The 21,924-nt window shown below is 39.4% G+C and overlaps 1 protein-coding gene across 1 annotated transcript in view; it reads right to left on the bottom strand.

The window, feature by feature from the left end:
- The window catches only part of LOC146463768 (uncharacterized), a 225,952-nt gene that overhangs the window by 200,657 nt on the left and 3,371 nt on the right, over positions 1 to 21,924 (bottom strand). The window contains exons 4-13 of the mRNA XM_085084106.1: positions 21,625 to 21,696; positions 20,227 to 20,298; positions 18,457 to 18,528; positions 15,777 to 15,848; positions 13,162 to 14,164; positions 12,057 to 12,138; positions 11,718 to 11,786; positions 11,450 to 11,512; positions 10,275 to 10,307; positions 9,860 to 9,898 (exon numbers count right to left, since the gene is read on the bottom strand). Of these exons, the coding sequence (XP_084940232.1) occupies positions 9,860 to 9,898; positions 10,275 to 10,307; positions 11,450 to 11,512; positions 11,718 to 11,786; positions 12,057 to 12,138; positions 13,162 to 14,164; positions 15,777 to 15,848; positions 18,457 to 18,528; positions 20,227 to 20,298; positions 21,625 to 21,692 (1,573 nt within the window). The 5' untranslated portion in view covers positions 21,693 to 21,696. The remainder of the gene's footprint in view (positions 1 to 9,859; positions 9,899 to 10,274; positions 10,308 to 11,449; positions 11,513 to 11,717; positions 11,787 to 12,056; positions 12,139 to 13,161; positions 14,165 to 15,776; positions 15,849 to 18,456; positions 18,529 to 20,226; positions 20,299 to 21,624; positions 21,697 to 21,924) is intronic.

Here is a 21,924-nt window from a genome sequence, read left to right as displayed (position 1 = left end):
GTTAGCCTTCAAGTCCAAAGTTTCATTTTTGGATTGGAGCAGGATTTTGAACGGGAGTCCAAAGCCATGAGTGGTGCTTAAAAATTAATGTTTTATGATCCGAAATAAGGTTACCAGTTCCCGCTCTGGATAGTGCGCCCGTACAAACACAACCGCGTTCCCAGGATGTCTCCCTTTTCTGTCCCGCACAAAACAATCGGGAGCTTAAGCAACGACGACGGCGACGGCAACGACAACGCCGCAAAACAACAGGTTAAATGAGAAAAAACAATCGCTCTGCAAAACAACAACGTGAAATGGCCAAATGTAAGGTTTTGTGGAGAAGGCGAACACACGACGGTGAATTTTTCATTTTCTTTCTTAACTTGAGCGCTACTCCTACCAATTTGGTTCCTAGATAGTTCGCAGTTTCTGTTACATTTTCAGGTGACGAGTTCGTTGCCGTTGCCGTCGTCGCTGCTTAAGCCGGCGACACACTTGGCGATTTTATACGCCGATCGCGGCGATCGGCTTTTAAATCGCCGGTATCTTGCATATCAGGTATCGGCGATTAAATTAGCCGGCATTCGCCAATTGTGCCCGTTCCCGCGATTTTCTACGCTCATCGCTATATCACTGCGAATTGCCAGTAAAGTCAACCCATCAGGTGGGATAATTTTATCACAATGACTTTTCGTAACTGCCACATCCCCGCGATCGGCGAAAAAAATCGCCAAGTGTGTCCGCAATATTTAATCGGGGGCGAAAATTGCAAGCGATTTTCGCTGGCGATCAAATTCGCCGCGATCGGCGTATAAAATCGCCAGGTGTGTCGCCGCCTTTCAGAGCTCTCTCATAGAGGTCACAAATGACGTTTACGGCAAACGGCAAAAGGCAAAAATCAAAGTCTTGCCCGTAGGTTCGAGCCGTTTGTACACTAAAGTTAGAATATTTGATTTGCTGTGAATAGGAGATTTATTTTCTTCTTTTGTGTTGGATTTATTTAAGGATTTGAGGAAGAGAAAACAAAATCAGAGATAGGTTTTGCTGTTTACTCTTTGCCGTAAACCTCATTCTCTGAAACTCATTAATCTCAAGGAAGGTTTGCTAATGCATCTCTTGTATACGTTAGTACGCATGCTAAAGCGCTTAATGAATCCAGATTGAAATAGTTTCACTACAACGTAGGCTCGATTTCCGCCGCTCACTCGGGTCCGGGCTTTCCTCCCCGAGAGAGATAGCGAAGAGGAAAGCCTGGACCCAAGTGAGCGGCGGAAATCGAGCTTAACTACAACCGCCCTGCAAAGTATCCCTGAACCGCAAATGATCGCAAAGGATCCCCGAATGGAATAGCTTGAACGTGACAATGATGCTCGTCGAATACGAACATAACTCCAACATGTTTTCTTGTAAAGTTAAATGTCACCTGAAAAGTTACCGCGATTCTTCGGAAAGAACAAGAAATGTTTCTGTCTACTCGGATGACTCACATTCAGTTCTAAATTAAAATAAATTAACAAAATTTAATCCCTGGAGGGTGACTATCATATGAAAGGGGCTGGGATGCTCATCGTCTCGCTTATGTGTGTAAATTTCGGATTTCGGTCTCACTTAGGGTGTTCTGGGAAAAACGTCATTATATTTAGAGGTGAAGGTCTCGTTTAGGTTTGCAATTGAAAAGTCACTGTATCTTTAATTTGTCTGTCTTAAAATAGTCTTTTTTAGGGGTTGCTAATAGACAAAATGACGTAATGCAACGAGAAGTCGTAGTGGCAATGAAGTAATGTTTTGATACAGCTTCATTTATCACCTTCCCTATGCTATAAATACTACTTGTTCTAAGGTTACCACTGAAGATGGCTTAGTGAGTAAACGAAAGATGTTCTATTCAGAGAGTCGCGGTTACTTTGGCAGTTAGATATAGCAAGCACTCAGACTGCGTATATTATATCTCTCTCCTTTGTTTTATTTTAAGAAAAAGTATTGGATTAACAGCGTTGCCTTAAATGAAACCTTATGTGCTATGTTGCACACATTAAACATTGGTTTCTTACAAAGGGTTACAACGACACTTAGTGTCCTAAACAATGTGTCACGCGCCACTTCAGGACTGCTGTGTAAACACTCTTCAGTAAGTAATATAACCCTTTTTACGAAAAAAGCTACAGCAAGTTAGATTTTATAGGTTAGTTATAGGAAAGAGAAATCCGTTAATAGTACAATAGAAGTAAATAAAAAACATGATTATAACCCTTAGGGCAATTGCCATTAAAGGAGAAAAGCAAATCTAATATAATGCACGGCAGATTCCTTTCAATGACAAAGACTTCGTATTATTTTCTGGTCTTTAAGGTTGGTACACGAGCGTTTCAAATTTTTCGAAGGGAGACAGGTTAAATCATCGAATACCGAAACATAAGTATACCTTCTAATGTAAACAAGCTAGCACTTCTGGTGTTTGAAAACCTGATTGCACAAATCCTGGTCGGAACAAAATTGAACATCCCCGGATTTCTTTGGTCTCAACTGACAACTAAAGGTCTTACACGAGGACTGTTCCATCGGCAAAACAGACCGCTTCTATGAACCGGGTACTAATCTGAGCTGTTTTTGCAGGTATGTCGTTGGTAACAACAATTATTAAAAAAAATATTACATTGAAATGCCGGCGACGAACATAATCTAACGTGGTGTCTTGCTGGGATACTCGCGGAATTGTTATTATGAAATAATTTTCCAAGATACCCCGAGAAATATCCTGTCAACCTAGGTTTCACCTAAGCAATATATTCTTTGAACCAGGAATAAAAGACAACCGTGAATAAGGGAATATAATGACTACTTTCACAAACTAGCATCGAGAGAGTCAATAATTGACACCAAAACTGAAAAAGGGCCTTTGAGCTAACATGGCTAAAGATAAATGGAGAAAAGCCAGTTGTCCTGTCCGTGTAATACCATGAACCTTTCCCAGTCCTTTCCCTTCACTTCTGTCACACTCTATTAGCATTTGCCAGCACCTGCCGAAAATATTTGCAACTACAAGAAACTTCCAAGACCTAACGGAATAACAACTATAGACAACGACAAACACAAATCAGTATTTAGAGGAACTGCAACTAAACAACAACAACAACAGCGACAACAACAACAGCTACTACTACTACTACTGCTGCTGCTGCTGCTGCTGCTGTTGCTGCAACTACTACTACTACTACTACTACTACTACTACGACGACGACGACGACGACCACCACCACCACCACCACCACTACCACTACCACTACCACTACCACTACCACTACCACTACCACTACCACTACCACTACTACTACTACTACTACTACTACTACTACTACTACTACTACTACTACTACTACTACTACTACTACTACTACTACTACTACTACTACTGCTACTACTACTACCACTACTACTACTACTACTACTACCACTACTACTACTACTACTACTACTACTACTACTACTACTACTACTACTACTACTACTACTACTACTACTACTACTACTACTACTACATAACTACTACTACTACTACTACTACTACTACTACTACTACTACTTGCACTACTACTACTACTAGTGATGCTACAGCTACTTCTGCTACTACTACTACTGCTGCTGCTACTGCTGCTGCTGCTGCTGCTACTACTACTACTACTACTAGTGATGCTACAGCTACTTCTGCTACTACTACTACTGCTGCTGCTGCTACTACTACTACTACTACTACTACTACTACTACTACTAGTGCTGCTACAGCTACTTCTGCTACTACTACTACTACTACTACTACTTGCACTACTACTACTACTACTACTACTACTACTACTGCTGCTGCTACTGCTGCTGCTACTACTAGTACTACTACTACTACTACTACTACTACTAGTGATGCTACAGCTACTTCTGCTACTACTACTACTGCTGCTGCTACTGCTGCTGCTGCTACTACTACTACTACTACTACTACTACTACTAGTGATGCTACAGCTACTTCTGCTACTACTACTACTGCTGCTGCTACTGCTGCTGCTGCTACTACTACTACTACTTCTACTACTACTACTACTACTAGTGATGCTACAGCTACTTCTGCTACTACTACTACTGCTGCTGCTGCTACTACTACTACTACTACTACTAGTGCTGCTACAGCTACGTCTGCTACTACTACTACTACTACTACTACTACTACTACTACTACTACTACTACTACTACTACTACTACTACTACTACTACTACTACTTCCACTACTACTACTACTACTACTATGTATGGGGTATGTACACGAAGCAGGAGTTCAAAACATGGGATAATTCCCCATTAGAAAAAGTACATTTAAAGTTTTGCAAACGCTATTTGGAGGTAAACAACAAAGCCTCTAACCTAGCATGTAGGGCTGAGTTAGGGCGATATCCATTACTTATTGCAATAAACCAAAAAATTATGAAATACTTTGTTTACCTAAACAATAAGGAGAATGACTCTATCGTTAAGCAATCTTTTCTGATGTCAAAACATTTACACTCTATTAATGATTCCGGTTTTTACTCCAATTTTATGGGCATGTTAGAAAAATACTATTCATCTGATCTAAATCCTGAAAATTTTAGCAATGAGACAATAAGGCAAATTGAAACTAATATGAAAAACAAGTATCTACGTTTCTGGCAACACAACCTTGAACACTCAAAAAAGTTAGAGTTCTATAAGGTTTTCAAGAATGAATACTCTTCGTCTAATTATTTAACTCATTTAAGAAATTTTCCTGATAGACGAAACCTAGTTAAGTTTAAATTAAGTAACCACAAACTCAGAATTGAAGCTGGTAGATATCAGAAAGATCATCTTCCTAGAGAGTTAAGATTATGTCAGTTGTGTCAATCAAATCAAGTGGAAAATGAAACTCATTTCTTGTTTCAATGTAGTTGCTACTCTTTACAGAGGCAGACATTCTATGAAGACATAAGTAAAATGATACCTGATATTCAAACGAAATCGACATCAGACATTGTGAAACTACTGATGAACTCTAAAGACTATAATGTAAACAAACTGGTTATGAAGTTTATTTCTTCATGTATGATTATACATGACAGGCTATTATTGGATATTGATGATGTAACTTAGAATTAATTATATATTGTTATGATACTTTACACTGTTTTGTTAGTAATTAGATTATATAAGCTTTTGCAATACTGTAAATCTTGTGGTCATGCAAATAAAGCAATTACTACTACTACTCTTACTACTACTACTACTGCTGCTGCTACTGCTGCTGCTGCTACTACTACTACTACTACTACTACTAGTGATGCTACAGCTACTTCTGCTACTACTACTACTGCTGCTGCTACTGCTGCTGCTGCTACTACTACTACTACTACTAGTGATGCTACAGCTACTTCTGCTACTACTACTACTACTACTACTACTACTACTACTACTACTACTACTACTACTACTACTACTACTACTGCTACTACTACTACTACTACTACTACTACTACTACTACTACTACTACTACTACTACTACTACTACTACTACTACTACTACTACTACTACTACTACTACTTCTGGTGTATCTGCCCCTGCTAGTACTTTAGCTAGAACTAAGGGAACTAGATGTATAGGTACATATAGGGCTCCAAAGATTTTTGCCACAATCGTCAATTACGACTATTTAACTCCACAAGCTTCCACTGGAGTACAACTGCAAACACGAACACAACTACAACGTGCTACTGTGAACTATAATGTCACGGGACCTGTATCTACTACAAAATGTACTATTGAAGTACAGCTACAGCAATGACTACAGAAAGTACTGCCAACGACGTTTGCCTCACAAACACTAACCCTAAGAATAACTGACAATAACTGTTGACAATTACTCCGGATTTCCCGTAACTATAATTAACTAGCGAAATAGAAGAAATCTCAAAGAACTACTTAAGACTAACAGCAGCTGCTGACAATTACCGCCAGATGAAGCAGAATAGTAACACATGACGTATTGGCAACTACTCCTTTCGGTGTTGCTTTTCGTCATGGGATGTTGATTTTCATTGATTTTGTGGCTTTCCATCATGCCGAACGTATGCCATTTTTAGTTCAAAAGCCATTCTTCCCATCTAACAATATTTTCCAATCATTGCATTTTTTTCATTAATGCCTAGTAGTGTACATTAACAACTTTACTCTCTGCGATGATAACTTAAGTTTCTCTTATAATCCAGCTACATTATTATACACTATATTAAGGATTAAATAAAGAACGATCAAAAGCAAAAGTTGCGAGACTGATCGTCGCGTGTTCATTGAGAGTTGTTTACAACCTTGTGTCAAAGACAGTTGTTTCTTCAGCGGGAGCTGATGTTCCGTTATCTTGAGGCGGTTGCCATTCACCAATGCCAATTTCTTCACTTTGCTCTTTTCCTGGACCGAAAACAAAAACAAAAATCGTTTAGTAAGTGAACTCAGCCTTTGGATAGTAAAGCAAACTGAATTGTTCAACAAGCTAAGGCCCGGTGGACCGAGTCAAGTGATGCCTGCATTCCTCTAGTACACTGAAGTGTCTTGATTTAACCATTTCTCGACCGGGGGTAGGGGGAGTTTGCTTACACCTCTTTGAACGTTTACAACATCTGTAAAATGTGAGCATGCGCCACTAAACAAAACCATTTGGATTGTAAGTAAGTAAATACGTAAGAATTTTTTCAAAGGAGGTACCATTTGTCAGGAATTAAATTGATACTCTCATGACCTCAAAATACATAAATTAATAAATATTTAATAAAACACTACGAACACTATATATATACTAACATATTAAAGTGAGCAATATAAAAGTTACTTAGATGAATGATTGGTAGAGCAATGTTAGTAGAATTTGATGATATCATAGCAAATATAATTTGAGGGCAGTTTTTTTTTTCAGAAGTTGGAATAAACTGTTTCTAATGGACAAATATACCATTTTTACGGTAATCTTCATGTTGCTACATCACTTTTGTTTTCTGCTATTGGTTTTGATGGCTTTTTCACAGTTTTTTTTTGGTGCGTACTGCGTTTTTAGGAAAAGACAGAAATCCTAGATTGGGATAAAAGATGGCGGCCGTTTGGAGATGATGACGTTATCCCACCTCTTTTAACGACATTACTTTCCCTTGTATGCCTCAAAGGAAAAACATTCTTGGACGTACTCTTCATTCTTCAGGTTTCATTGTCATAGGTTCAATAATTTTGGAGTTATGGAGAGTGTCACGAATCTGTATCCCTCCAGCCACAATGGAGCCTAAGGACCTCCTTTTACTGCTGTTGTTCTACACCTCTCGGAAAGATCCGAGAAACCTTGATTTATTTAGGTCAGCGCCTACTAATGTAACGGTCTTTTTGTGCGGTTTATGACTGTGTTGGAAAAACGACCTAAGCAAGGGTTATTAAAATCCGAAAAGGAAAAATTGAGGGTAACCACGCATTTTCAAAGATTATTAAGCTTCAATCTGAGATAAAATACTTGCTTGATTACCTATCAAAAATGCATGGTTACCCCCAAAATTCTTTTTGGATTTCAAAATCTCTCACTAAAGTTAAAATTTATTCGGATGTGGCTTCATGTCTTATTTTTTTTAAATTTATCATTTAATTAAGGTAATAAGAGTCTACATCGAAAGCAGCTTTGGCATCTAGTTTGGAACCTCACCTTCACTCTCAGCAACCGCCGTTTCTACTTCTTGATTTTCCGCTCCATCTGTTTCTACTGCTTCACGTTTGGCTCCCACTGTTTCCAATGATCCATTATGAGCCTTCTCTTCGGCAACATCTACTCCCTTTACCTCTTCAGCTTCTGAGGTTTCATCCACAGATTGTATTGCTTCCTCCTTTTGTTTAGCTGCTTCAGTCTCCACTGGCTCAACGTCAGCCACCGCTACTTTAATATCAACTCCCTTTACTTCTTCAGCTTTCACCGCTTCACTTTGAGCTTCTGAGGTTTCATCCACAGATTGTATTGCTTCTCCCTTTTGTTTGGCTGCTTCAGTCTCCACTGGCTCATCCTCAGCCAACGCTACTTCAACATCAACTCCCTTTACTTCTTCAGCTTTCACCGCTTCACTTTGAGCTTCAGAGACTTCATCCTCACATTCCCATGCCTCAGCTTTGGCTTCCTCTGCAGCTCCCCTCATCTGTTTTGCTTCATCCTGGGTTTCTCCTACTTCATCTTCGTCTGGCGCTGACTCACCATCAACTTTCTCTCCTTCTTCAGCTTCTGCTACCTTTATTCTGGTTTCAGCCTTTCCTTTCACGGCCTCACCCTTAGCCTCAGCTTCATCATCTTCTGTTTTCACTATTTCCCCTTTGACTTCCACTGTTTTATGATTGAGCTTCTCACCGTCATCTGCAGCCTCGCTAACTTCATCCTCACACGCCACTGATCCATTCTCACCCTTTGCTGCTTCATCTGTAACTTCCATTGCTCCATCAACCCCATCCACTGTTTTATCCTTAGCATCCGCTGCGTCATCTTTAGCCTCTGCTGCTTCAAATTTGGCCTTTGCTGCTTCACCCAGGGTCTCCCATTCTTTGTTTCCAGTTCCAGCTGTTTCATCTTCCGCTTTGATTTCTTTATCCTCACTCTCCTCTCTTTTCACCTCAGTTTCCATTGGTTGATCTTCAGCGTCCAGTGCTTTATTGTCAGCTTCCGCTGCCACACCCACCGCTTCGTCTGCGTCAACTTCAGCTTCCGCAGTTTTACATTCATCTCCTGGTTCTTTATCCTCAGCTTTTGTTGCTACTACTTCTTTTTCTTCTTCTTCTTCTTCTTCTTCTTCTTCTTCTTCTTCTTCTTCTTCTTCTTCTTCTTCTTCTTCTTCTTCTTCTTCTTCTTCTCCTTTTCCTGCTTTAAAGTCTGCTCCTGCTACTTCAGTTTCAGCTTCCGTTGCCACAGCCTCCCTTCCTTCAGTATGAACCGCTTCTTCTCCAGCTTCAGCTTCCACCATGTCAGCTGCCCCTAACTGAGCATCAACTTTTCTCGATGTTGCCCCAGCTTCTTCTCCTTGTCCTACTTCAGCCTGAGTTTCAGTGTCCTTATCACCCTCAACAGCTTCTGGCCTTCCTTCATCTTTTGTTTCCGGTTTATGCTCTTGGTCTTCCGCTTCGTCCTCTTTTCCTTCTTGTTCTAACATGTCGCTACCAGGTCCTGTATCAAAAAAAAGGCATTTCAATATGAAATACTCTGTTTAATAGTATTCAACATACAACAATTGTAAAAAGATATGATGATTAAGTAAGTTTGGGATGAAGATGTATGGCGGCTAAAGCAAAAAGAAATTAAATTTCTTTGGAAATCGTTATTTGGTGGGATATGAGTTAAATTCAAGATTCCACGCCAAAGAGCAAAACCAATTTTTCAAGATCTACTGCTGATATTATTTGCCATACGTTATTTAAACTTTTGTCATTCTGAATGCTTTTGGGGCAAAAATGGAAACCTCCAAAAACCTGAGTTGCTCCCATTGTTTTTTTTTTTTTTGGGGGGGGGGGGAGGGGGAGGAGGGGAGGGAAGAGGTGATGTTGTTGGAAAAAAAAGCCACCCCCAGCCCTGCGCTTATGTCAATTACAATTCTGCTCAACTTCTACTATTCGGTCACGACTTTCAGCGATTTTTTTTGTTATATAGCAATGCTGGCACAAGCTGGTATTTCACAGGATAACAATGTCACTATATTTTTTAGCAGCTATGAAAACCGGACAAATTGTCAGTAGCTGGGACCTCTAACTTCTTACGTGTCCTCTTATCTTCAGCGGACTGTTAGGTGAAGATAAAATCAATAATAATTAAGTACTTTACCTTCCGCGACGACGATCACTGGCTCTTCTTCTTCATAATCTGCATTAAGAAAAATCATGGTAAAGACTGTTGTCATCAAAGGCGACATATGTCTTAGTAGACTTTTAATAGAGGTAGGTTCGTCATAGGGGTCTCCTGGACCTTCCATACTCACTGTTGCACACATTAAGAACCAGTGTCATTTAATCCGTGGCTTATTAGTGCGTTTTTATTAACACGCCTTCATTTATTTCAGTTCTTAATGTTTTGATTCTCATTCATTGATACGTTCATGGAGAGTTGAAATTTAAATTAGATGCTATCATAACGTCGCCCTCAGTTGAATATTTTCGAAAGATAAAGATAAAAGAGTTGGGCATAATCTTGTCGACAACTAACTGTCAAGGAGAAACTTCAGGGTGTAATACAGACATACCTGTGTCCGATGATGCATCTCCTGCTTCTGAATCTGCAATCAATAAGAGACCAGTGATGAAGTCATATCAATTAACTTAAGAAGGACGTTTACAGATATTCGTAATACTAATATGACCCTTCAGTCCAAAATAGGGTGAAAAAAAATTTAGAGGCCAGATAGAAAGTAGAAGCTACCTAGTCCATTTGCATGGTGTTCTGATAACAATTATGAAATGCGTACCGTATTTCCTCGAATAATAGCCGGGCGCGATTATTTCTTTTTTCGCACTGAAAGGCAGCCATTATTCGGGGGAAGGCGATTATTCGAGGGAGGCGATTATTTCAAATATTTCTCACAGGAGGTTGTGCCCTAAATATTTTGTTTTATTATACCATTAAATTAAAAAAACTAATAAAATCAAAAATAAACCTAGCATAGGCTTTTTAAGTGATTCAAATTGTTTTTAATCAATGTTCAATGCCAATATCTTCGGCGTCAGAGCCTGGATCATCACTGATTACTTTTACTGGATCAGACTCCATTCCAGCAGTGGCGGCTATGATGTTCTAGCTGGTTAGTACCTATTGAAGTATCCCATCTTGTTTGCACTTTGCTAAATGCAGATGATAGCGATGAAGGCAATGCCGCGGTCATCGGAAAGCGGACTTTAGAAAATGGACTTGTGGTTCCAGCGATTTATTCATTGCGAGCAAGGAACGACAACATATCCGATGTGCTAAATAAAGAGTTCCAAGCAATAAAGGAAAAAATGAAATACATGAACATTACCATAGAAAAAACTGTAAAATTAACCCGGTGCTTTTGTAACCATTCAGTTGTGAACAAATAAATGAAAGCTTGTTTTTTACACAAGATGTCAATTTTTAACTTGAGAGGGAGGGGATAAAAGAACGAGAAAATGGCGAGGGGTGGGGAGAGGCGATTATTCGAGGGAGGCGATTATTTTAAATATTTTCGTCAAAGGGAGGCGATTAATCGAGGGACCGGCTATTCTTCGAGGAAATACGGTATTTCTGTCTACAAGTGGAAATTGATATTGGCTTTTTTTTGTGCGGAACAATACCTGAATTTTAAAGATTCATTTTATGCAAGAGTCAATCTTTGTTCCATTTTCATCGTCTTAGATTCTCTACCTATTCTGTAACGGCACACTTAGTAACCACTCGAATCACCTTGTTCAGCAGATGCTACACCGAGAACCTGCATCTCCAGCATTTCCTGGTCTTGTTCGTCGTCTAGCAAAAGTAAAGCCAGAAAGAAATGTAACCAATTAGTAACAAGTAGTTAATTTTAATGCTTTAAAGGCATAAGTAAGAAAATAAATAAAGACAAATAGATAACAAGGACAACAACTAAAATTAGAGTTTGAAAAAAGTGCAAAGTTATTGATGCACAGCTCATAGTACACACTCCGACCATTAGAATAGCATTCAAATTTACCCTGGTCGCTCTCATAGTCGTCAGTGTCCTCGTCTTCCGATTCATCATGCTCCTCTTCCCCTCCTTGCTCTATTACAAGCAACATAAAAGCGTAAATGGTACCAAGAACTTAATTTAACTTCAACAGCTTTATTTTGATATAATGGTTATGAACAGCTGGTTTCCATGCGGATCGTTTACACTGTGATATCGGTAGACAACTTGACATGAAAGTGCCCATGGTACTTGGTACCGTCAATGTAATATTACCTCAGAAAATGTACGTTTTTTTAGCACCCTTTTTTGCTAGTGGTAATGAGAAACACCGCAAGTTTATAAGGAGAGATAAACTGTACTGACCTTCGTCGTCCTGTACACAGAAGGGAACTCCGCGCAAATAGCTCCACAGCTTGAGCATTTTCTGTTTGAAGATCCCTCGTACCTGACAAAGCAGCCGTTTAGTTACTTTTGAAAGAATTGGTTATTTTAATTTATTCATTTAAACACATGCTATGGTAAAGCAAACAATCATATTCATAACAGGTAAGGGAGCCGAATCAGCCAGTATTGCGTTTAAAAGAATCTCGCATTGCGGGTAGGCTTCAAATCTTTGTTGATGTTACCATAGTTACACATTTCAGCAACAGTCTTAAAGTTTTTCTCTATTGCTTTCTTAATCAATTATTTAACCTTCCCGTGGTTAATTTTACATTATTGAATCGTCCAGTATTTTTCTGCTTGTAAGAACTTTTGGTCAATTTTGTCGTATTGAGAGGTTTTTAAATGAAAGAAAATATATGAAACACATATTTTGAACTGCGGATGAAAGATCAAATAGAAGAAAGAGGATCTTTCTTCTATTTGATCTTGCATCCGCAGTTCAAAAAATATGTTTCATATATGTACTTTCATTTATTCATCCTTCACGGATACATTGTACGGACTCACAATATGACCGGCACCCAGTTGGCTTGATAGCTCAGTTGGTAGAGCAATGGACCGGCATCGCAGTTCGAATCGCGTTAAAGCCTGAATTTTTTTCAGGATTTCTTTTTGCAACTGCTTAAGTTACGTACTAACTGCAAGGATCTTTCTTCTATTTGAGAGGTTTTCGCGAGAAATCAAGATAAAAAAGGTCAGGGCTCCGTTGTCCCTAGGCACAATGGGCATGGAAAAACAACAACAGGAAGCTGTTTGTCATGCACTACTACTATTGTAGAAAAATAGATGAACAATTACCAGATTAAACTACAATAAAGAAAGGCCATGCTCTCCCATGTTATCAATATTCACACAATGTGCGATTAATTTGATGTGTACTTGTTTTCTTAAGTTTCAATCATGGTAATTTATTAGTGGCGAAATAAAAAGTGAAATGAAATGAATAAAGTATCTTTATATTTGGATAAGCTGAATTTTGTCTTTGTAGGTTGTTCAGTAAAAGATACAAGTAGTCACTTCATACCTGTGGTGTTGATAAGGTGTAGAGCACTGGATTCATTGCTGAGTTAATTGGTAGGACAAAGACAGCAATCCACACGGCGATATCGTCAGGTGGCTCAAAGGCTTCGTTTAACACCGACTTCAAACCAATCACCACAATCGGGACCCAGGATACAAGGTCGGTTAAAATAATCCAAAACACACGTTTGGCGAGGGACGTTTCTCTCTTGGCATCTCTTGCCCTAGCCTTTCGTTCCCTTCTCGTACCTTGACGGGTGAGCCGCCATCTCGACATGCAGGTCTTGTACAAAATCATGGAGTACGCCACAATAATAACGATAACCAGAGCCACATTCAAACCCACAAATACGGCAATTGAATACTCCCATCCCGAAATAAAGTCAGGGTCAAGCTGAAGGGGGATACACACGACTGATTTACCATAGTAGAATATGCTTTTGTCATGGTCATGGAAATAGCGGATGCCGAAGGTTGGCAGGTAAGCAAAAAGGAAACCAATCACCCAGATGGAAAAGCAAAACTTATGGGCCTTCTTTCGAGTGAGTCCCTTGAATTGATAAGGGAACACGATCTTCTTTACTCGCTCAATCGCGAGGAGCGCCAGTGTCATGATGGATACCTGGCTGGACATCACCGACATTCCCCCTACCACCTGGCATCGGAAACCGGTTCGCCACTCAAAGTCATGCAGATAATATTCACCAGACCAGACAGTATCCATTACGCCGACGGTGATAAGGTACACTCCCATAAGTCCATCTGCAAAAGCAACGTGCATCAACAGAATCGTCTGCACGACGTTCTTTTCTTTATAGAACCATCGCCAGACAATCACAAACACAGCCCCAAGAAGCGACAGAATCCCAACCACCCAGATACACCTCTTAGGGTTTCGGTCCCGAAACATACTGTCACAGTTTGCGAAATTGTCATTGACGACATAAGCACAGCCGGCGTCTTCTTTGAATTCCGCATGGCAGCACATAAGATTGGTATCAAGTATTCTGCAAGACAATTAAAAAGAAGAAAGAAATTATAAATTCATTTATGGCTGTAGACGGCTGAAATTGTCCCCTTAAAACATATCTGTTAAATTTAAAGGCTGGAATATGACTTTTAATGAGATCACTCAAGCGCTGTGATTAGTCTTGAAAGCATTCTCTTGATGTGCGAGGTTGGCCTATGGCAAGGTAGACTATAATACAATCTAAGTGACCTTTTACGGGAATATCAGAAGCCTATCAGCGTTTTCGGCTTGCAGTGTTTTTGCCAATTCTCTGTCATTCAGCATGACGCCGGCCAATCTAAAAATTTCGCTCAGGTCCCAAGGCTGATCAAATCTACGAGGTTTGGAACATAACCGTTAGTGCCAGGTCGCATGTTACATACGAACCTACTTACACACTGTTCTACAACTCTTCTTCCGAGGCACACCCCGGGCGTCTGACTATTTTCCTTTCCCGGAGAGGAAGAATGTAATGCCAAATACCTTCTTTCGCCAACGTCTTGGCGAAGGGGGGGCGGGGGGGGGGGGGGTTGGACCGATTCTACCTGTGGCAAATTTTGAACTTAAATAAGTTTGAACAAACGCCATGAAATTTGAAGACTTTTAAAAAAAATATGTGGGAAACTTTGATATGGTCGGTTAGGGTTGATTGACTTAATATCACCATGGCAACCAATTGATAACCACTTTTTTTGTAGTGAAGAAAAATTACTTATTTTCTATAACTTTTGTGTTTTTAGCTAATATTAGTGTTTTGTTATTGGTTTTGATTACTATTCGCCTAATTACGGTGCTTTTCTATAGTTTTGGAGGAAATCCAAGATAGCCAATTCAAGACATCCACCATTTGGCAATCATGTCACATGACGTCATCACTGCTCGTTGCAAACCTCAAAGGAAACATGTTTACAAGTACCATGTATCCTACAGACCTCTTTATCATATTCATAGATTCTATAGTTGCGAAGTTATGAAGGGGGGTGAAGTTCGGGGGCGGATTGCGCTCCCCCCCGCCCCCAGTTTTAAAAGACAAAAAAAGCCCGAGTAAAGGCCTTAGTTAAATCCAGTTTGTTTGTCTGGATTCTTTTTGTTTTTATTTTTGTTGCACTGCTGTCAGTCATAACTACGGCGACGACCTACAAACTTTAGAAATGTAGCACTGACAAAATGGAAGGAAATCCGTCATTTATAGCGTAAGGAGGCTTATTAACATCCCAGGCCCAAGTCTCTCGTTTTCTCACTGCGATAGTCGACCGCGATTAAACACGCACAAAGTGATTATTTGAGTCCTTATCTTCAAACTATCTCTACCTGAGAGTATCAGCTTAGACATCATTTAACTTAACCACAAACCTGATTTTTGTCAAAGGCTATTATGAAACAAAAACGACTAAGGCACAGTTTACATTAAGCTTGACAGTCGCTTAACAACAGTTGGGAAATTTTTTCTTTTGCTTAGTTACAAATACACGTTTTTAATGCAGTTTTCTGACCCTTCTTACTGTGCGATAGTTATTGACTCTGAAAACCGCTGAAAAGGTTTGTAACAATATTACTGATTAGTATTTTTTCAAGTTAACAAACAAATATAAATAATTAGCGAATATTACATCCTCGTAATGTTATCCATCCCCTCGAAAAAATCTTTAGGAAGCTCGGCCATCAGATTATAGTGCATCAGTCTGAAATTCAAAGTAAAGAAATTCAATGCGAATGATGTATTACTCAGTAATGACACAGGCAAACTCGGAAAAAGAAATTCCGAGTGCTGAGCTACAGGAGACTCGTGGGAGCTAAGGCCATTTAACTAGGCTCTTGGGAAAAACATCCTGTATACTGCTAGGATTGAAGTGTCAATGAGTGACATATACGCAATAAAAGTCACTTAGCTTCCAGCAGACCGTTAGGATATATCAATTGGTAGTTTCTTCTTGTTGGCAGGAGAATATTAATACTAAAGCAACTTCGGTATGACTAGTTCCATCCTCTGTTTATTGAAAACCGAATGAAACAGCTCTATATATGTGAGTGGCTTACAAAAACATAGATAATAATCGTACACGGAAGCTACAATAGAGAAAACAAAGCGACTGTAACAAATGTCATGCACTGACTGATAGCAGTTGGGTTACAAAGTGTCTGGTTCGAAACAATGTCATAAAGAACAATAAACGAACTAAAAAAATGTTAAAATGCTTAGCTCAGCAGGCGCGGATCCAGGATTTTGAAATGGGGGGTGACTTTTTGTAATAATGTAATTTTTTATAGAGCCAAAGCCTGGTTGAGGTGTTTGAGGTCTGTGCAGCGAAGAGCTCTCAAGGAGCTTATTAACGTTAACAACAAATAAATTATTCTCAAAAAAGCAGATAAAGGCAGAACAACCGTCGTTATGAACGGAGAAAACAAAATCAATGACGGACAGAAACAATTGGATGATAGAAATAACTGTCAGCCACTAGACGAACCAATGGTTAGAGACACATCCCAGAGAGTTAAACACCTCATTAATGCCCTTCATCAAGCAGGGTGCATAAACGAAATGACGGTTAAATGGTTTAACCTAACACCAAATCCGCCTCGAAGCCCAGTGTTTTATACCCTCACAAAAATTCACAAACCGACATTAGTCGGAAGTCAAGACCTATCATATCTGGGTGTGATGGCCCAACAGAACGCCTATCATCATTCGTAGACAAACTACTTCAGCCAATAGCACAAATACAGGACTCGTTTCTAAAAGATACGACACATTTCATAAGGTTTATTGAAAGCACTAGGGTGCCTAGAAACGCTTTTCTAGTCTCAATGGATGTCACTAGCCTTTACACGAATATCCCACAGGAGGACTGAAAGAATCACTATAGTATGCAACGCATACGAGAACTTTCATGCCAATAACCCTCCTATAGCTACAAATTTCCTCAGAGAAATGCTCAGCCTTATACTGAAGGAGAACTCCTTCCAAACACAATGAACTGCCATGGGCACTAAAATGGCAGTAGCTTTTGCCAACATCTTTATGGCATCTATAGAAAAGGAGATCTTAAGGCAGAGCGTTCAAAAACCACTAATGTGGAGAAGATTCATTGACGATGTATTTTACTTGTGGGATACAAACAAAGAAGAAATAGAAAATTCATTGAGCAAGCAAATTCGTACCACCCTACCATAAAGTTTACCGCTGAAGTCTCACAATAAGAAACAACATTCTTGGATACAACAGTCTATAAGGGACAGAGATTCGAGAAAAAAATCGATTCTCGACGTGCGCACACATTACAAACCTACTAAAACATTTCAGTACACAAACTACAACAGCTGCCACCCAGCAGGCACTTCTGAGGACAAACGCTTCTAAAGTAGTGTTTGACGAAAACATTAAAAACTTTAAAACACGCCTGGTATCGAGAGCTTATCCTAGTAACCTGGTGGACAAAATCCTGTCCGAAGTTAACTTCGCAAAAAGAAAGAACGCTCTTACACAAAAACAGAAAGTGGACAAGAAAATTCTACCCTTCGTGACACAATTTCAACCATCACTGCCATGTTTGATAAATATTCTAATGGACACTTAATGGCATTTAATACAAAACCAGCCGCTACTAAGAGAGATATACAAGGAACCTCCCTTTATCTATTATAGAAAAGGGAAATCGCTTAAAGACATGCTTATTAAAGCAAAATTATAAAGGCTTAGTCAACACAATGGGCACACAGCGGGAGTCGTGTAGGTCTGTCAACCCCATTTCAACAGGCTCAAAATGAATAAATTGATTGGTAGAACCAGTCATCGCTAATGCACATTCTCCACCTCAATTAGAGAAATCAAATATTATTTCAATATTTGACGGATAAGGAAAAAAATAAAAGGAAGGGGGCTCAAAAAAAGGGGGGTGAAAATTCACCCATTTCACCTCCCCTGGATCCGCCCATGCTCAGGTGTAAAATGCTCCTTTTAAGACTGGAAGCTATTTCAAGCAGTCGTTTATTGATTTTTTTTTTCAATTTTAAGCACTTCAACGGCTCTTCCAACGTCTGCTTGTTTCAAAATGTTAGCCTCTACTCAAACAGTCGTAAATTAAAAGAAGCTCTTTAAAAGTAAATTATGAATAGAAAAGTTTGAACACCCAAAGAGTTCAAGTAAGACCTTTTTTCAACACAACTAACTTATGCCAAGAAAGTGAATACATGGAAATTCATACACTCATAGATGATCATTCACTTATTCATTAAGCAAAAAAGGCATCGACATCGACATAGTGGCACACTGGCACGCAAATTACTACTTACAAAGTTCGCAATGATTTAACGTCTTGGAAAGTTTCTTTGGAGACGTTGAGTATTTCATTGTCCTGAATCTGACTAAAGGAAACAGACGTTTGGTTTAAATTATTATATTCATAAGAAGGACATAACACTGAGGCTCAAATTACCACGTGACCACTTTGTGTGATAGGCAATCTCTTGATCATAGGAGTAGGTTGACATACTCTAAGGAAGAAAAACCATGGGTAGAGATGGAAAGCCATTTCCTTTCATTCCCTTTCCTTTCCTTCCCTTCCCTCCCTTTCCTTTTCTTCCCTTTCCTTTCCTTCCCTTCCCTTCTCTTCCTTTCCTTCCTTTCCTTCCCTTCCCTTTCCTTTTCTTCCCTTCCGTTGTCTTCCTTCCCTTCCCTTCTCTTCCCTTGTCTTCCTTCCCTTTCCTTTCCTTTCCTTCCCTACCCTTCTCTTCTTTTCCCTTCCCTTCTTTTCCCTTCCCTCCCTTTCCTTTCCTTTTCTTTCCTTTCTTTTCCTTCCCTTCCCTTCCCTTCCCTTCTCTTTCCTTCTCTTCCTTTCCTTCCCTTCTCTTCTCCTCTCTTCCCGTCCCTTCCCTCCCTTTTCTTTCCTTTTTTTTCTTTTCCTTTCCTTCCCTTCCCTTCCCTTCCCTTCCCTCCCTTTCCTTTCCTTCCCTTCCCTCCCTTTCCATTCCTTTCCTTTCCTTCTCTTCCTTTCCTTCCCTTCCCTCCCTTCTCTTCCTTTCCTTTCCTTCCTTTCCTTCCCTTTCCTTCTTTTCTTTTCCTTTCCTTTCCTTCCTTTCCTTCCCTTCCCTCCCTTTCCTTTCCTTCCCTGTCCTTCCCTTCCCTTTCCTTCTCTTCTTTTCCTTCCCTTCCCTCCCTTCTCTTCTTTTCCTTTCCTTCCTTTCCTTTCCTTTCCTTCCCTTTCCTTTCCGTCTCTTTTCTTCCCTTCCCTTTCCTTTCCTTTCCTTTCCTTTCCTTCTCTTCTCTTCTCTTCCCTTCCCTTCCCTTCCCTCCCTTTCCTTTCCTTCCCTGTCCTTCCCTTCCCTTTCCTTCCCTTCTCTTCCCTCCCTTTCCTTTCCTTCCCTTCCCTTCCCTCCCTTTCCTTTCCTTCCCTTCCCTTCCCACCCTTTCCATTCCTTTCCTTTCCTTCTCTTCCTTTCCTTCCCTTCCCTGTCCTTCCCTTCCCTTTCCTTCTCTTCTTTTCCTTTCCTTCCTTTCCTTTCCTTTCCTTCTCTTCCTTTCGTTTCCTTTCCTTTCCTTGCTTTTCCTTTCCTTTCTTTTCCCGGTGAGTATATATATCTGCCTGCACATCAGAAAAACTAGTCTTTCAGCGCACGCTAAACTGCTCTATTGTCCACTCCGGTAAGTTAAAGTTTAAAAACTAACTGTTTAGTGTTTAGTCGGAGGGAAGTTGGGAGGAATGTTTGGTTTATCAACAACGATGATAGTTGGATTCGCTCTGGCGAAGGGCTAACTTCAGCACTCGAATAATAATAATAGTAACAACTTTATTTGAGTCTCAAATCTTAGCCGAACACAAGTGCCCTACTGTATCTTTAAAACGGTCAGTTTACCTTAAGTCATCAACTCTGTTGATAAAGCCAAACATTATTTAGTGAGAAAATGCATGTATCATATTAATTAGGGGTGTTAAGATTGAAATCTGCCTAGATTTTTAATATTTTGCTCTATACTCTAAGCATCGTTTCAATTATCCAAGCATTCAGACTGAATGCTTGTTTAAAATATTTCAGTAATTAAGGAACTATGGACTATGTACTCACATGGAAATAAGACCCCTCAGCCCCTTGAAAAGCTGTTTGGGTAGTTCCTTAATACGGTTTTCCGACAGATACCTTGAAGAACAAAACAAACGTAAGGGTATTTATAACCAAGAACTCGACATGCGGTTCCACATGCCACCGTGTCATCACTTGCTGGAAATCACGAGACAGGGCTCTCCATTTCTTCTAAGGGCGGAAATGGACACCATTGGTAAATTTAGGGCTGGTAGAAAACTAGCCAGTGCTCCGTGGTCGTCTCTTCGATTATTTTAAGGGAGGGGATGGACATGACAGATGTGCAAGGGCCACTACGTATAAAGAAGCCGTGTTTTTTTTCTCTTTTAGTGCCAAGGTAAACAAATTTGACTGTGATGTAATGTTGCATGTTTCTAGTTTAGAGAAACAAGAAAACAACCTAGGAACACGCTCTCAGAGTTACAATCAATAAAAAGTGAGCATCGAGGTTTCCTTTCCATGTGAACCAAGTATTTTCCCTTTTTTGTTGTCTAGTCGTCATAGACCCGGAATCTCTTGCGTAGCCAAAAAATTCCTTGTATACTGTGTTCATTTTGAACCTCGTTCTTGAGTTTTGTCCTTTTATAAAGTGGGTACCTCTTCCGCCCATGGCAGCAAACTCGAAATTTCTTCCTTTCTTTAAATTCCATTCAATCTTAATTTCCCATTAAACTTCTTAATCTGAAGGTCCCAGGGAAGTTGGTTACTATTCGTAAAATGTAGGATGTATCCCATTCAAATGGTTTAAAAATAAGGTTTTGAAGTTTGCAAAACGGCTTGTAAACATTTTTTTGCCTGTTTACAGATTTCTTAACTTAATAACGCCTCCTGGGCGGTACGTGAATATCAATGACATTCCATCGCTAGAAATAGCACATTTTCGTATCTAAATAAAAGTAATCGTAATTCCAGTGTTCTAATAGGCATGTTTCATGATTTTTCTAGAGTCATCCTGTCACGGAATAGTTTTAAAAGAAATGCGACTTATTTTCAGCAAACAAGACCATTAAATGAGATCTTCACCATTGTTTATTGAATAAAAGTTCCTCGATAACCGTCACTTTTTTCTTTAAAAAAAAGGTTCGACTCAGATATTTAAAACCTTTTGTTCCTCGCAAACGAGTACGGCGAGGCTCTATTTTCTATTTCTATTTTGGGAACATTTACATAAATGTAGGTTAGTTCTTTGGAAGAAATTTAACCTCAATCCTAATGTGATTTATGTTTGAAATGATACTCCTTAAAGAAAAACTCAACTCCCGTCAAGTCTAAAGGTCAATGTCAATCAATATTAGTAGGTCTACTGAAAGTTACAATATGAAACTAAGATAAGTGTTAAGCAATTAACTTGAGTGTAGTATGGGCATAAATGGCATTACTTACAAATCATATAAATGCACCAAGCCTTTAAACTGATGACGATCAAGCTTTGATATGTTGTTTTTCTCCATTTGCCTGATATATTAACAGCACACATTAAAATAAAGCAAGTGAGTTGATGATCATGATGATGAGTAACAGGAAAGTTACATTTGTATATATTGTAAGTAACAAAGCCTTGAGAACGGCGTAAAGAAGAAATAGCTACATTATTTACATATAGACTGTTGTTGTTGGGATTGGTATAAAAACAAATTTAAGCCAATTAGTTACAATTGTCAGCCTTCAATTGACTTAAACAAC

This window comes from Pavona decussata, unplaced genomic scaffold (assembly GCF_977016875.1).
Source record: "Pavona decussata unplaced genomic scaffold, jaPavDecu1.1 SCAFFOLD_175, whole genome shotgun sequence".
NCBI lineage: Eukaryota > Metazoa > Cnidaria > Anthozoa > Scleractinia > Agariciidae > Pavona > Pavona decussata.
The sequence above is the reverse complement of the archived record's forward strand: the minus strand, read 5'-3'. Positions and strand labels throughout refer to the sequence as shown.